The sequence below is a fragment of the Pyrgilauda ruficollis genome, unplaced genomic scaffold (genome assembly GCF_017590135.1).
Source record: "Pyrgilauda ruficollis isolate IOZ18807 unplaced genomic scaffold, ASM1759013v1 scaffold92, whole genome shotgun sequence".
Classification (NCBI taxonomy): Eukaryota; Metazoa; Chordata; class Aves; order Passeriformes; family Passeridae; genus Pyrgilauda; species Pyrgilauda ruficollis.
Window position 1 is genome coordinate 353,590 of NW_024531266.1, and position 15,536 is coordinate 369,125.

General features: G+C 42.7%; 1 protein-coding gene across 4 annotated transcripts; it reads left to right on the plus strand.

Annotated features, from left to right (window-relative positions):
• The first annotated feature begins 5,015 nt into the window (after window positions 1–5,015).
• NIM1K (NIM1 serine/threonine protein kinase) lies at window positions 5,016–15,231 on the plus strand. 4 transcript variants are annotated; one of them, XM_041489306.1, is made up of 5 exons: window positions 5,016–5,280; window positions 5,424–5,805; window positions 6,216–6,604; window positions 12,206–12,474; window positions 14,387–15,231. In XM_041489306.1, exons 3-5 carry the CDS (start codon window positions 6,313–6,315, stop codon window positions 15,134–15,136), a joined length of 1,311 nt encoding a protein of 436 aa, XP_041345240.1. In that variant the 5' UTR covers window positions 5,016–5,280; window positions 5,424–5,805; window positions 6,216–6,312; the 3' UTR covers window positions 15,137–15,231. The 4 variants fall into 4 exon arrangements, with proteins under 4 accessions (XP_041345240.1, XP_041345239.1, XP_041345241.1 ...); XM_041489305.1 differs by having other exon boundaries at window positions 5,016–5,246; XM_041489307.1 differs by having other exon boundaries at window positions 5,016–5,246; window positions 5,424–5,706.
• Window positions 15,232–15,536: the final 305 nt, after the last annotated feature.

The following is a 15,536-nucleotide window of genomic DNA, read 5'->3' on the forward strand; positions in this document are numbered from 1 at the left end:
GCCAGGAGCTTATTCCAGCCTGCTGGCAGGCAAGCCGCGGGGAGGTGGGAAGGGGAGCCTGTGCCGCACGCTGGCACCGTGTCACATGAAGTGCCTGTCACTAGGGGCCCCGCAGGATTCCCTGAGCTGCTGCTGCCCGGCCGGCCTTGGCAGCCCCGGCGGGGAGCGTGTGCTGGGCCGGCCCCGCCGGGGTCCCGCCGGGCCCGGCCCTGTGGGGCAGGCCGTAGCGGTCCTGGACGCAGGAGGGTGAGCTTGTTGAAGGTCATGGAGAGATCTTTTAGAGGCAGACCACAAAACAGGGCACACCAATGTGTTTTTCTTCTATTTCTTATCTCTGGTCTTGGCAAGAAGGAAGTTGGACTAAATAAACGTGGGAGGTTGCTTAGATCTACAGTTTTGTGCCCAGTGACCTGTGCTGAATGGTGCTCAGTCAGCAGATCTGGCAAGGGGCTGGTCAGGTAAAAGCCTTGAGAGATCATGTTCCATCAGGTTCCAAGGAATTGGACTTGTCTTTAGGGCTCTACCCCAGAATGACTGTGGAGTCAGTCCAGTAGATGAAGGTTTCAGTCTTTCTGCTGAGGTTAGGAGACACTTGAGTACGCATCCACCTGTATTCTGCTTCAGTATGAAGGGCTCAGGTTTCTTAAACTTCTAAACAGGTTGCAGAGTTCCCTGTCTTGCTGTAAGTTACAATGGTAGAATTAAGTTGCTGGTTAGAGTTAGTGTGTTCCAGTGTCGAGAGATTTTTTTTTGGCTGTTTTTTTCCTTTTTATACCAGAATTTCTTGGGGTTTTTTTTGTTTTTTTTTTTTTTTTTCTGATAGCAGTGTATAGAACAGGCATTTCATTGTGAGGAAGGAGTGTGTACACTACAACTGTTTATTATCTCTTCCCGCTTCCCTTCTTGGTGCTGTGGCCAGTAAGTGAGGTTTTGCACAGAAGCCTTGAAAGTGTTTATATTCCATTTCAGCCAGGGTTGCTGCGTATGTTAATGTTCCTTGTGTGGGAAAACAATGCCATGCCTTAGGCTAAGAACAGTGGAATCATTTCTGTTTGTAAAGACCCTTAAGATGATCGAGTCCAATGTGTCGTGGTTTGACAGTGCAATGAAGTGCTCCCCATGCCCCTGCTCCAGCTTGGATTTACCCATAGTCTGCAGTGCCTTAGGGCTGTACCTGCTTCAGGTGAAGCCATATCTGTGAGCCACAGTCTCCTCAGGACTATACCTGCTGCAGCAGAGATTTACTCAGGCACAGTCCTTCAAAGTGCACCTGTTCCAGTGTGGCCTGCAGGGCCATAATCCCTCCAGAGGTGTGCCTGCTGCGGCAAGTCACAGCCACAGCCACTCTGAGAGGTACCTGCTCCCCCCATCTACAGGTCACAGTCCCTCCAGCTCGAGTTCACACTGCGGCTCCATCCAGCCTGTCCAGTGCGGCAGCACAGAACTGGCAGTGATGCCCTGCCCACCTGCCAGGTCAGGCCATCGCTGTGGCTGTTATCAAAGCATTCCCAGGCCCAGCAGGAAGCTGTGTTGTTCTTCATGTCTGGTTTTCATCAAACAATAACTGGCAAACTGAATGCTGTGCCAGCTAACAATAGTAATTCTGGGATGTATGGAAATGGGTGGCATGTGGGCCTGGGCAGAGAGAGCAAGTAGTTTCTGGAGGTTCTCCATGGTCAGTGCCCTGTTAGTATTTTCTCCTGCATGAGCTGGGAACATAGAGGTCTGTGTTCAGCCTGCAACCATGCTGTATTTTGTATTTTGAATAGTTGGGTTTTGGGGGGTTTTAAACAATTCATGTGAAGCTCTGGGGTGTATTTTATATAGTCATTATGTTTTCTGGCATTCCAGAAATAAGACTGAGAGTGCTTTCCATGTAAATCAAAAGAATGTGCTCAGGACAAACCTTGAACAAATGTTGACTTCCTTTGGCCACAGCAGCCATGCACTCAATATTACTTGAGCACAAGCACAGAAGTTGAGGTATTACTTCCCCTGTGGTGTCTGTCTGCAGAGCAGAGCTCTTGTGTCACCTGTGGTCTGTGCTACAGGTGCTGCAGGACTGTTCTGCTGGCCTCTAATCTTTTGTAAAAGATAGGTCTTCTATACACAGGAGTATACTAGGTTGTTGGTGTTTTCTTATAACAACTGAACATTCAAAGATGTGACTAAAAAAAATGGCGTTGATATTTTTCTAGCAGATGAGTTAAAAAAAAATAAAAATCCCTACTACTTTAAATTCAATTTTGTTCCAAAGCTGGTGCATGGTGCATATAATCTACTAAGCAGGAGACATGCTGTTCTTCAAGGGAATTTTAAAAAATTTGACTAATCCCCTGCCCTAGGGAAATACCCTAAGAATCCCCATCTCCTCAGACTAGACAGCAGAGGGGCTGAAAAGGGAACTGTAGTAAGTGAGTTGCAATATCCAGTTACATCCTCATTAAAAACACCTGGTACTGTGGCAGTTTGAGTGGTAGGAGACCTTCCAGTGTAACTTCTTTCACATTCATTCTAATAGGAGCTGCAGCAGTTTAAGCACTCAAAGCTGAGTGAATTTTTGCCTCTGAAAGACAGATTCAGTGAGAAAGACCAATTTGCCAAACACAGTGCTATCAGAGAGCGCTGGTCTAGCTGCTTCTGTGCTTTCATGTGCTCCATTCGAAGGTCCCTTTTTATCTATCCATCAAAATGGGATTTTAGGAACCAAATTCTCTATACAGAGTGATCTCTTTCTTGGTTTAATTATTTTTCCCCTCATTCTGAACTTCCTTAGAGTTGTGATGCAGCGTTTAAACTGAGTCTGCAGCTGAAGCCTGAGGGTACTTAGCACTTCATAGAATAGGAGAATGTCCGTTTAAGAAACAAGGTTAAAGAACAACAGTGTTAGGTCTTGAAGGATTGATACATTCGTTCATTGTCTTGTGATGCTTTTTATAGTGGTTTGCTTTTGGTTTTGGCTTTCTTTTACTTGCTTATTTTGTTTTTTAGAGTGATTATTTGGTCGGATAAATTTTTGTGAAGTTCTTCTGGTCGCTGGTCAGCTAGACTGGAGGAAAAAAAAAATCATTGGTCTTTCATTTTGTTTGGATCACTCCTGATTTCCTTGTTTTTCCCTTCTCTCAGAATTATTTTCTTTTACAGTCAGTGCCCTTTTGTATGATATCAGGATAGATTTTGCTGGCTTTGATTACAGGAAGGAATGTAGGCCATAAATAGATGGTATATATACTGCTAACACTAGGAATACTGAAATAGCTGGTCTCAAAGACAGGGAAAACCTAGCCAGCTGGCCAAGGGCCAGGAGGTTGCAAGATTGACAGTTACATGTCAAGCCTGAAACGGGGATTAATGGTAGGCTGTGCTCTAAAAAACAGCATGCTGAGCCCCAGGAGAAATTCTGCAGGAGCAAATTCAGGAAGAGCCATGTGCTGATGCCTCAATGCAGTTTTGCCTTTCTCTTGACTCCTCTGTCCCCACAAGGTTGTGGCATTCCCATATTTTTTGTCTCTGTGATCCACATGGACTGGGCTAGCTGCCTTCTGTGCCTTGATGGAATGTACTCAGGAGGGGCTTGAGGAGTTTGTTTGAAGGAAACCCTTCTAGTTGTCTTTTCTATACAGCCAGTTAACTGCAAGGGCACTGATAATTTTTGCAGAAGATGGTGGTCTGTGTTTCTTCTTTTGCAGGAGTAGAATTTTCCATATCTGCTGCTCTGGAGGTTATAGCCATAAGTGCTATATTTGGTGGTGAGGATGTCACTGCCCAGCTAAAGAAACTTGATTAAATAATGTACAATAGTTTGTTCATGGCATGCCTGACAATGCTCATGGAGGTTTCCAGACTTTTCGTATGGGCAACCTATGCTGCTGTTCTCAAGATCAAAGGGCAGAATGGGGCCAGAATTCTGCCTCTGAATCGCTGTGGCACTGTACAGCAGACAAGTGGCTTCCAAAAGCCCTGCTCTGCTAGAGTGTCACCCACCACTAAACCTGTGAATTACAGTCAAATTTCAAATAAAGAGTTTTTGATTACCTAGAATACTATTACAATTGTGATGTGAAACTGGTTAAAGCAGAAAAACTGTGGATCAGAATTCAGACACTCCTGAAAGAAATTGTCCTTTTCCCAAATGGAGAAAAAACAGAGTGTAAGGTGTGGGGTTTGGGTTTTTCAGTTTGTGTGGGGATGGGGTGTCCTTCCACATAGACTTTTTCTTCCAAGGTATAAAGTAATAAAATTAGGGGAAACATTTGGTGCTAAGAAAGAGTGGTTTGGTGGGAGAATATTGAAGGATTTTCTCATTTGTCACTTGGTCTCTTCCCTAATAACAATATCAGCACTTGGCCATTAGCTGTATGTACACATACAGTGTTTGTCAGGAGTTTCACTCTATTTAGCTCCAGAGAATAATACAATTATGTATTTATTATTTTTAGTTTCTGTCAACAATGAAAAGAGCTCTATTCTTCAAACATGAGTAAGCCAAAAAGAGTTAGCAAAGGCATTATGGAAGTAGTAAATTCTCCCTCTGTTCCAGTTACAAACTGCGTCAGCCATTAAGTGTGCAGCACACACAGTAAGAAGCATCCCTGGTTCAGAGAAGTGACAGAGAGAGTCACAGACTCTGAGGGAAAGCCAGGCTTTCTGCCTCACCCTGGGACAGGTTTGTCTGCCCGCAGCACAGAGAGGTAAACCTGTGGCTGTAGCACAGAGAGGTGAAGTGACTTTCAGAATTCCTTTGATGTATCTTAAGGCAGGGAGCAGTGTCCCAGAGCATGGGTCAGTCACCTTGGCCTCTCTGAAGGAGCAGATGAGTGCTTCTGTGCCACTCCAGTTCCCATTTAATGAAACCATCACCAGCTGCTTTTTCTTTGCGCTTAGGTCGTGCGTCTGACCTCTCTTCCTCTTGCTCACGAAGGAGATTGCGGGGTTTAGAGGGCAGCTCCACCTGGCAAATGTCACATGCCCTCTGCTAGTGTGGCACCTTAGATGACTGTCTACCTAAGCTTCAGGCAGTGAGTTACTGGTCTGATTCACTCCCCTCAATCTGGTGCATCTGTCCTGGCAGTCGGGTGTCTCCCGTGTCCGTCAGTCCGGTGTGCTGCGGGCTGGGAGCAGGGGAGGTGAGCGCTGCCGCTGCCTGCGCTGTCTCAGCTCTGTGCCCAGCTCACCACCCTCAGCCGTGCAGCTGCATGATCAGCACTTGCTGATCAACTCCTGGCTTTCAAGGTTAAAAGAGAAAGGTAAAGAATTAAAAATTGGTGTGCTGCTTTAAAGGTAAGTGGTTTCTTTTGTATTTAGGGTAAGTACTTCTATGTCTGTGCTGCCAGAGTTAAACTGGTATGGGTCATGCTGTCATTCAGTGAAGCGTATGGCTGTTATGTAAAGGTTTTAATTACTTTCTTCATCTGCCTGCTCAGGAACACCACGCATCTGGCAAAATTTTGAGAAGGCTCAAGGCGTTAAAGAAAGCTCATCTAAATAAAGGAGGGTTAACGTGACATTGCAGTTACTTAATCCTGTATTGTCCTGCCATGTGACTGCAGGGATACTGAGGCGCAGCATTTCTTTTGCCTGGTGCACAGATTATGCTTTTCCTGTCATCTTCCAGAATCAGTTGCTTTGTTGAACACATAATGGGAAAGAACAGAGGGACAGCGTACTTTTTGCAGCAAGGCTTCCACACACAGTGACATTCCCAAGGTACGGTGACAAGCTCACAGGCTGAAGAATGAATCAAAGGCAATCCCTACAGTCAGTTTTTGGACTTTTACCAGAATCAAGGAGAACTGCGCTCTTAAGGTCAGCTATTCAAAATTAGCTAGAAATATCTGGATTTATTCAGAGCTGATTTATTAATCAGCTTTCTGTTTGACCTTTATCTATCAAGTTACTTCTCAAAGGATCAAGCTAAAATCTGAATATTTGTGTCAAATATTTTGCATGTGTCAAATGTACTGCATAGACAGTGAGCACCTTGCCACTTTCTTGCACAAAGTTTGCAGTTTTAATTGCAAAGCCTCTTTTACCTTGCAGCTGAAGATCCTGACACACTAACTCTGTTAGTGAAGAATGGATGTTTTATCTCTGATTTTGAGCAGGACATGCAATATATAGATATGCTAGATTTGTTTTTGAATGAATTTTCAAACTAGTCTTTGGACTTTCTGTAAGCTGCTATTTTTTTTTTTCTTTTGCTGCATTTGTCACAGGGTCCATAATGTGCAGGATTGCATACTCATACAGAATTACTTCATTTAAACTTATCAGGACTTCGTGTTAAATGGGGAAGTGATTACCCTATAGACTATGACAACAGGGTATGTGAATGAAGGAAGTCTTGGAAAATACCGCTGTTCCAGGTGGGATCACGAGGACAGCAGAGAAGATGATGGGCAGCTGGAGTACCATGAAGGAGATGAAGAGGGCAAACAGCCCAGGCTGACCCCATTTGAGAAACTAATGCAGGATATGTCTCATAATGAAAAAGTGGTGAAAGAATTAACGCTGGGAAAGAGAATTGCCTTCTATCGAGTCAGAGGAGAAATAGGAAGTGGGAATTTCTCACAAGTGAAGCTTGGAATTCATTCCCTCACCAAAGGTAGGCACCATTGCATGCTGAGTAACCTGTATAAATGACTTCCTATGCGAAGAAAGATGCTGTATGAACCTTAAATACACATATAGAGTTTGTGTGTGTATGTATGTGTGTATTTTTAACGTTTCTGAGTTAATCTGTAGACAGGGTCACAAATAAATCCTCAGAGTTGTATTCTGTTTAAAGAAACTAGAAACAATTTCTCTACATGGCAGCTATTACAGGTGGAGTTCATCGCTGCACTTCATGGAGTTAACACATTCTGTGGCTCAGACACTCCACACTTTGAAGTGTGGTATTGGGCCTCCCCTCCTACAACCTGCCCAGTCCATCCACCCTCTTCCCTGCCCCAGCTCCTGGTCCGCAGGGATACAGGTGATGAATGTCCAGGATAGTGGGTTAGGTATGCTCCTGCCTGCAGCCAGAGGCAGCAAGGCTTCCTTTGTTTCATCACAAAAAATTTCATTTGGTCATGGTAATTTTGGTGAGCAATGCTATGCCACTTAACTGACTTAGTTGTGGATGGTTCTTTACTGTAAAAAGCTAGGATGGGAGCTATGGGTGTGGGAGGAACAGGTGCAGGGGAACAAGCTCTGGTATCGCCAAACTGATGTTTGTGTTGAATTGTCAGCTAGTTTTATTGTTTTAATTATACAAAACACCCTATCTACAACTTCTAGGAAGGACTGGAAGGTCTAGGTAACTGCAGTGGACACCTCAGTCATAGGTATAAATGAGCTGTCAGCAGCTGTCCTGTTTCTTCTTCTGCCTTTGTCTGAAAATAACAGAAATTGTTGTTTTCCATCAGGATAACTAGTTTTCTCTGTATCTTTGTACACTACTATCTTTTCTTGTAAGAGTCTTTACTTTTCAGTTTGATTGACTCTCCCTCCCTTCATCATCTGAGATGAGAGAATGAGATACGCCCCAAAACTGTGTTCCCTTTTGTTATTTTCTTTAATCACCTCTTTCAGCCCAGGTTTAAGGGGGGTGAAAGCTCACAATTATCCCTCGGGTGCAGTGGTTGTTGCACTGGGAATCTAAGTGGAGAACCGATGGTACTTAATTTTTCACATTTTACCCTGCCAACACCCAAGGGTTGCTTTATCTGGGTGTTGAGTTTTTGGTTATTCTTGTTTCAGAAAAGCATCTCTGTTCTACTTGGTCCACAAGTTGTTTCCTCTTCTGTGATGTTTCTTCTTCTTCCCGAGGCAACTGTTTTGTGCTTACTGTTGGAAGAAATGCTGCTCCTGTACTGGGAACACAAGGAATGCTAATGAAAGGCAGTTAGAAATTTGATTCTGAATTAACCCTTTGCTGAACTTACTTAGGAAACAGGTTGTTTTAGTATCTGAATAGAACTGATTGAAAAATTTTGAACTTCAGTGAATACAGTAAGCTGGGACAAACTAAATACCAAAACCAAAACGGTACTTTTTCTTTCTCTGGAAAAGGTTATTTTTAATAGAAATCTCTCAAATTATTTTTCCTTTGTTTGTTTGTAACTTTTTTGGTTAAAATGTTCACTGGAAAGGGAGTTGATTTATTTATGCTAAGTTTGTAACTGTCATGAGGAAGGAGGAATGAAAGATAAGTATTTTCTGACCCATTCTGCCTGTGAATTTATCTGTGCCAATAAAATACATGGATGTGGACAGAAGAACAGAAACGTGCACTTAGGCATTCATGTATACACACTCACCACCACCAAAGATGAATCTGTTTTTTGTGGTAGATACACATTGTTGTGTTGGCAATGAAATTATATTCCTGCACAGTGTTAATGAGTGCAAGTTTTCTTTTTAATCTGATTATATAAATAAAAGGCTTCATCATTAATGCTGGTCTGGTCTCTGTGGAAGAGGGTTGTGTGTGTGTCAGAGGGCTGTTCAGCTCTTCAGTTACTGCCAGTTTTAGTATGGTCTCTCTCCTCTATCATCCTGTATCAAAAGAGGAAACAATTTTTTTTTTACTAAGATGAGCCTTTGTAAAAATTACATATATATGCTTTTCTGTTGCCCTTGTAATCTGATGCAGCAGGACACATGATTTCTAGAGAGAAAGAGAGAGGAAAAAACTTCAGGATCATACTGGATGATGAACCTTGTTTCCCTCACAAGGGCTGTCTTGGTTGTTTAGAAAACACAGAAAAATCTTTGGTGCTATGATGTGGATGCCATGTCCCATGGCTTGGACAGGCTGGCTGGCTAGCTGGAAACAGGGAGTGGTGCTGAATGGAGTTATATCCATCTAGGGCTAATCACCAGCAGAGTTCCACGGGGCTCAGTATTGGGGCCAGCTCTGATTAATGTCACTCAGTTTGCAGGTGACAGCACATTAGGTGGGAGTGTTGATCTGCTGGAGGGCAGGAGGGCTCTGCAGAGAGATCTGGACAGGCTGGATCATGGGCTGAGGACAGTGGGGTGAGGTTCAACAAGGCCAAGTGCCAGGTCCTGCCCTTGGGTCACAACAGCCCCAGGCAGTGCCACAGGCTGGGACAGAGTGGCTGGAAAGGAGCTGGGGGTGCTGGTGACAGCAGCTGAACATGAGCCAGGGTGTGCCCAGGTGGCCAAGAAGGCCAATGGCATCCTGGCCTGGATCAGCAATGGTGTGGCCAGCAGGGCCAGGGCAGGGATTGTCCCCTGTGCTGGGCACTGGTGAGGCCACAGCTCCAGTGCTGTGTTTTATTTGTTTTGGACTCTTCACTGCAAGAGAGACTTTGAGGTACTGGAGTGTCCAGAGAAGATCAGCAAAACTTGGGCAGGGTCTGGAGCACAAGTCCTGTGAGGACCAGCTGAGGGAGCTGGGGGTGTTTATCCTGGAGAAAAGGAGGCTCAGAGGAGACCTTATCACTCTCCACAACTGCCTGACAGGAGGGTGTACCAGGTGGGGGTTGGCCTCTTCTCCCAGCTAGCAAGGGATAGAGTAAGAAGAAATGGCCTCAAATTGTGCCAGGAAAGGTTGATGTTTAGGTTGGACATTAGGAAAAATTTCTATACCACAGGGGCGGTCAGGCCTTGGAGTGGGCTCCACAGTGACTGATGAAGTCACCATCCCTGGAGATACTTAAAAGATGTGTAGATGTGCCATTTAGGGACAATGTTTAGTGTTGTGCCTGACAGGTTGGACTTCATGATCTTAGAGGTCTTTTCTGACTTATGTTTCTATGTGTGTTGTGTTATTTAGGGGCTTTGCCCACTATATTAACGTGAATTTTGGTAGCAATTTTCTCCATGGTGTTTTCTTGCTAAGGACTGTTAAATTCCTAAGCGCTGTATAACTTTTATTTTACATGCCTTCCATCTGACAAAGAAAGTGTGAGAGCACAGCTGAATAGAAACAATTATGGGTATAAAAAATTTATAGCTAGTAAGAAGTCTGTGTAATATGACACAAATTGCAAAAGCAGGAATGTCCAGGCACCCAGTTTGCTTTTTTTTTTAAAAGCCATTTTAACTTGGTTTTTTTGGTATATTTTTCCCTTCTGCCATCATATCATACACAATTTCTTCCTGAAATTATTTCCCAACTTTTTCCTAGTTTTTATTACTAAGATTTCACCTAGCACTTTTCAAACCTCATACATGGCATATAGTCAATCAAAATCTCTTTCAACTCTTTTTGTAATTATTTTGGTAAATAAGCTGCCTGCTAAAAATGTCCTGTTCAGCACAGCTGCTAAGCAAGAGTAATAGAGGATTTATAAACCAAGCATTGTTTGGAAGCAGAAAGGAAGCGTTTAGAAAAGAAAAGGAAGGTGTCAGGTTTCTTTGCATGGAATGCATTTGCAACTGCAATGATGTAGATTTAAAGGAGCTTGGTCCTGATTTATGGTGGTGTTTGAGAAGGATCATGCTCTTCAGTTCAAAATCTTTTTTTCCTCTCCTCTTTCCCTTAAAAGTTAGCAGGAAAACTTACCAGGAGGAAAAGTAGAGCAAAATGAAAGGGGAAAAAATTAACCTAGAAGATTTTATTTTAAAGCCCAAATGTCCCCAACTTGCATTGTTAACATTGTTAGAATTGTAAGCATTTAGTTATGCAAATATAACCTACTGAAAGCTGATGCTCTTTCCTCTTCGTTTAGGAGATCAATGTGCTATGAACATGAGGAGGGTCTTTCACTAGGTCAGCAGTCACTGTCAGTAGCTGCATTTCCTCCTGGTTCACCCAGCTCCACACCACACAGGAGGTACCTGCTTCCCTGAGGGGCTCTCCCTCAGGTCGGAGAGAAGCAGTGTGACTAGCATAACTGCCCTGTACTCAGCACAGACTCTTAAAAACAGGCACGTCAAGGGATAATTTAGCACCTTCCACCACAAGAATCACGTGTGCTTCAAGCATCTTCTGCACTTTAGTAGGGAGATCAATTGATATATGTATCACACTAAAAAATGTACATATGCCAAATATGGAACTTTCTTGATCTGTACAGGCACATGCATAAGTATCCTTAACATTCCTTTATATATGTTGAAATACTAAACTTGAGTTAAAACTTGATAATATTCAGTAAAAACTTGAATGGTTTTATACCTGAACATGTGTAAAAATGTAATAGCCTTCTCTCTCTTTTCTTACAGCAACAAGTGAACAATACCTTTTTTCCTAATTTATTCTCATTTACTAGGAACCAAGGTGAAGTTTTTTTCTGAAAGATTTATTAAAAGTGATTAATTATTAAGAAATCTGTGATTGTTTGACTAAGATGGTCTTGAGGGGGAAAAAACCAAAACCAAACAACCAAGAATCCCTTCTTCACAGGAATAAATAGTTGCTTTCATTGCTGTGATCCATTTTAATTTTGCTGTCCTGACAAGTTATACAAAGCCACCATAAACCTGTTTTAACCTGACTAATCCTTCAAATACCAGCTGTGTTCAGAAGAGTAAAGACAAAAGCTGTAACCTACAGAGTAAAACAGGAACATAAGGGCAACTGTGATTTACCTATTCATACTGGTCTGAGCTACCCTAATAATGTGGTGCAGCTGCAGATACATAGATATATGTGTTTTATGGCCTTTGGCTTCACTATGTAGGCTTCCAGAAACATGTAGGACTTAACAGCAGCTTTGCATTACCAGAACAGTATGTGCCAGCTAGATTTGCTGTCTTACAGGATCCCTGCAACTTGACTTCAGTGCTCAGAATAAAATAGCCAAAGCCTCTAAATTCCCCACAAATTTGTCTGTCTGGTAAGAAACAAAGCACACGAATTTCACACCTCCATTAGTCTCCAAGTACCTGGCTCCTCTGAGGAGCTATGAGCTAACAGCAAAAGCACAGACTTACTCTACCAGCTGTGAGCACCAAAATCAGACACATATAAGCCTGTCACAGCAAAGCATACCAAGGCAGCAGATGATGTGATCGACCCTTGGAATACTCTACCAGCTTCATCCCAGCACTGAGTAGGATGTTGTAGACAGAAAGGGGCAGGGGTTGTGTGAAAGATTGCAGGGCTTAGTGGACACCTGCAGCTTAGTTTATACTGATGAGGTGAAATTTTATTGCACTTCTGCAGCCAAGCATTGTTGTATGTAAATGGTATTACCATTTTGTACCTGTTGCATTAACAACATGGAAAAAATGTTTTTCTTCTCAGAGAAAGTTGCAATTAAGATTTTGGACAAGACAAAGCTAGACCGGAAGACTCAACGTTTGCTGTCTCGTGAGATATCCAGCATGGAAAAGCTGCACCACCCAAATATCATCAGGCTGTATGAAGTGGTGGAGACACTCTCAAAACTGCACCTGGTGATGGAGTATGCAGGAGGTGGGGAGCTCTTCACTAAAATCAGTACAGAAGGAAAGCTGCTAGAAACAGAGTGTAAAATAATCTTCTCACAGATTGTGTCTGCTGTGAAGCACATGGTAAGTTGCTCTTACACAGGAATGCAGCCTCTCACTACTCTGAGCTCATTTTTGCATATTTCTTTTGAATTTCAACAGTAGATTTACTGTTACCCAAAATTTCAGGCCCACATTTCTAAAAAGAAAAACATCTAACAGCTATAGAAGAGCTGTTAAAGGTATCTGAGGGTTTTCACATCCACCTCAAGTTACTGCCTCTCTGTTGACAGCTTTTGCGAGGAGACTGGAAACACCTGGTGGGTGGAATCACCCTTCTAGCACCAATGTTCTGTTTGCTTTAATGTGCTGTGGGCAGCAGTGAACAAAGCTTTGTTTCTTCCCTCCTGTTTCAAAGCATAGGATCAGTTGCTCTTCCGCTTCCAGAGAGGCTGGTTAGGTGTTGCAAACATCCGGCTTGCTCATTAATGAATGTGCAAATCTGTCTTAAAGACAGTCAATTCCTGTTCCTCACTTCGATGCAAATCTGTGAGGTTAACACCCAACAAGTCACTTCTTGCCTGATCTTCAGTATGTACACTTAAAATGATGCTATTTTTAGAGCCGAAAGCATCTTGTCAAGGCAGAAAAGGAGCAATTAACTACTTCGGTACATCTCTAAACCTTGCAGAGTAATTACAGCTACTTCAAAAAAATAAAACCACGGAGAATTGTTCTACAAGTCTGAGAAGCAGCATTCGTTAAAATTGGCTCAGGGTGCCCTCCGGTGGCTCCTGTCCTCCTTGCCACATAACAGCTTCTGGCCAAGTCAGAAACAAGGGTGATCCGAGGTCAGACGTCCGGAGACTGCACCGCACACTACTCGAGGCTGACATAAAGAGCATGCATTTCTTACGTATTTTGACGAAATGATTGTATGTGCTTTAAGTGGTGAGTTAGCTTCAACGTTTAATCTATAGGACAGGCGCCCTGCAGCTACAGGAACTGAATTTACATTTGAAAATTCACATCTATTTCTTAGAATTAAACACAGACTATCAAGCAGGCCAACCTCTTCATTTGTATATAGAAACTTCTGCACATTTCACTTTTGCTAAGCCATCACATCCAGGCCACATAAACCCTATCTCCTTGTTGCCAGTCCACAAGGACAGAGGATCCCTGGCTGTTACTGATGAAAGTTGAAATAGGATGCCAAAGGGTTTCTTTATTGCCTCCAGATACTGTATGATGTTACTCCAAAGGATAAGGCAGAGAGTGCTCATCCATTCCTTCTAGTTATTCCAAAGATGAAGCTAAACACTTAATCAAGACACGTATGTCATGATTAAGAGCAAATTAAGTTGGAGTCCTTACCTACTACTGGCATTTCCAATGGAAAAGAAAAAAGTAGAAATTCTGGTGTGTATTGTAGATTTCTGAAACTAGAACACCACTAAACTTGGCTGCAGCATGAAGTACTGTGAAGCCAAACTCTGTGGTCCTTTTCTCCTGCCACCACCAGTTCCTCATAGGACATCAGATCTCAGAATGTAATAGTAGCAAATTTCTTACTTTATCTGTGATCATGTTCAATTGGTGAACTGTTTAAATCTGTAAGTTGCATGTAGTAATTACAAAAAAAAGTGATGTGAACCCCCAAAAAATACAGATTTTGCACATGAAAATGTTTAGTCATGCAGGATGTCGCGCTGCCGTCACACATTTGCTTCATGAAAATAGTTGCTATTAGTTAACAAGTTGAGAGTGCTGTGTTTAAAAATCCCAGCATCCTTCTCCTCCCCCTACTCAATTGTTTTTGTATCCTTGGAGAATTAAGTTAAATTTGTTTAATAATTTTCCCAATTGCAATAGTAGTTTCAGAATTTGCCCAAGATAACTCCCTTTCTCCTTCAGGGTAATTAACGAATTAGAGGTAGCCATTGAGATCTTTCCTGGGAACAAACCAATACCAACTTTTCCTCTTCTTCCACAGCATGACAATAATATCATTCACCGGGACCTGAAAGCAGAAAATGTCTTCTACGCCAGTAACACCTGTGTTAAGGTGGGAGACTTTGGATTCAGCACAATAAGTAAAAGAGATGAAACGTTAAAAACTTTTTGTGGCTCTCCTCCTTACGCTGCTCCTGAACTCTTCAGAGATGAAAACTATATTGGCATCTATGTAGACATCTGGGCACTGGGAATCCTCTTATACTTCATGATGACAGGTAGCATGCCATTCCGGGCAGATACAGTAGGCAAACTGAAAAAGTGCATTCTTGAAGGGACATACACTTTGCCTCCCTGCCTCTCAGAAAATTGCCAGAAACTGATAAGAGGAGTCCTTCAGCCAGTACCAACCAAGAGATACTCTGTCAAACTGATTATGAACAGTGAATGGATGCAAGGAATACAGTTCCCCAAACCTTTACAGACATTTAAACTGGATCCAAAATATTTATCAGACACCGGTACACTAAAAGAAGAAGAAATTGAAGTGAAAAATATTCTGGAAGATCTGGGAATCACAGAACAGCACATTCAGAACAACCGGGGAAGAGATGCACGCAGCTCCGTAACAGGGGTCTACAGAATTGTGTTGCACAGAGTACAGAAGAAAAGGGCACTCGAATCTGTTCCTATCATGTCCCAGCCAGATCCAACAGAAGACGACTCAAGGAACGGCATGACTTCTTACAGTGGCATTAAACACACATCCAAGCTGTGTTCTATTTTATAAAATTGCACTGCAGGCTTTATGCTCAGCACATTTGACAAAGGGGATTATTCACTTATCCTTAAGCTGTAGTGTTACGTTTTTTTGTAATTTTTGAATAAACCAGAAATGCCTCATTTTCTTCGCATTTCTCAATTAACAGTGAAGCACTCAAAAAAAGAGCTCTTGTGCATTTGTGTGACCCTTTATCCAGATACTTGGTACTTGGTATAGCCAGAGCAAGAACCCAGTAACTGCCAAAATCATGAGTGGAGGGGATCTTTTAATAAACAGCATGCTACTGCACTTAACCCATTTGGGAGATTCTCTCACAAGCATGTAACAGCTAACTTCTGAAAGCTGTACCTAAGCTCAACACAACTTCACCGTTGCAAACCAGGACAGTTTTTGCAGAGAACTAAAT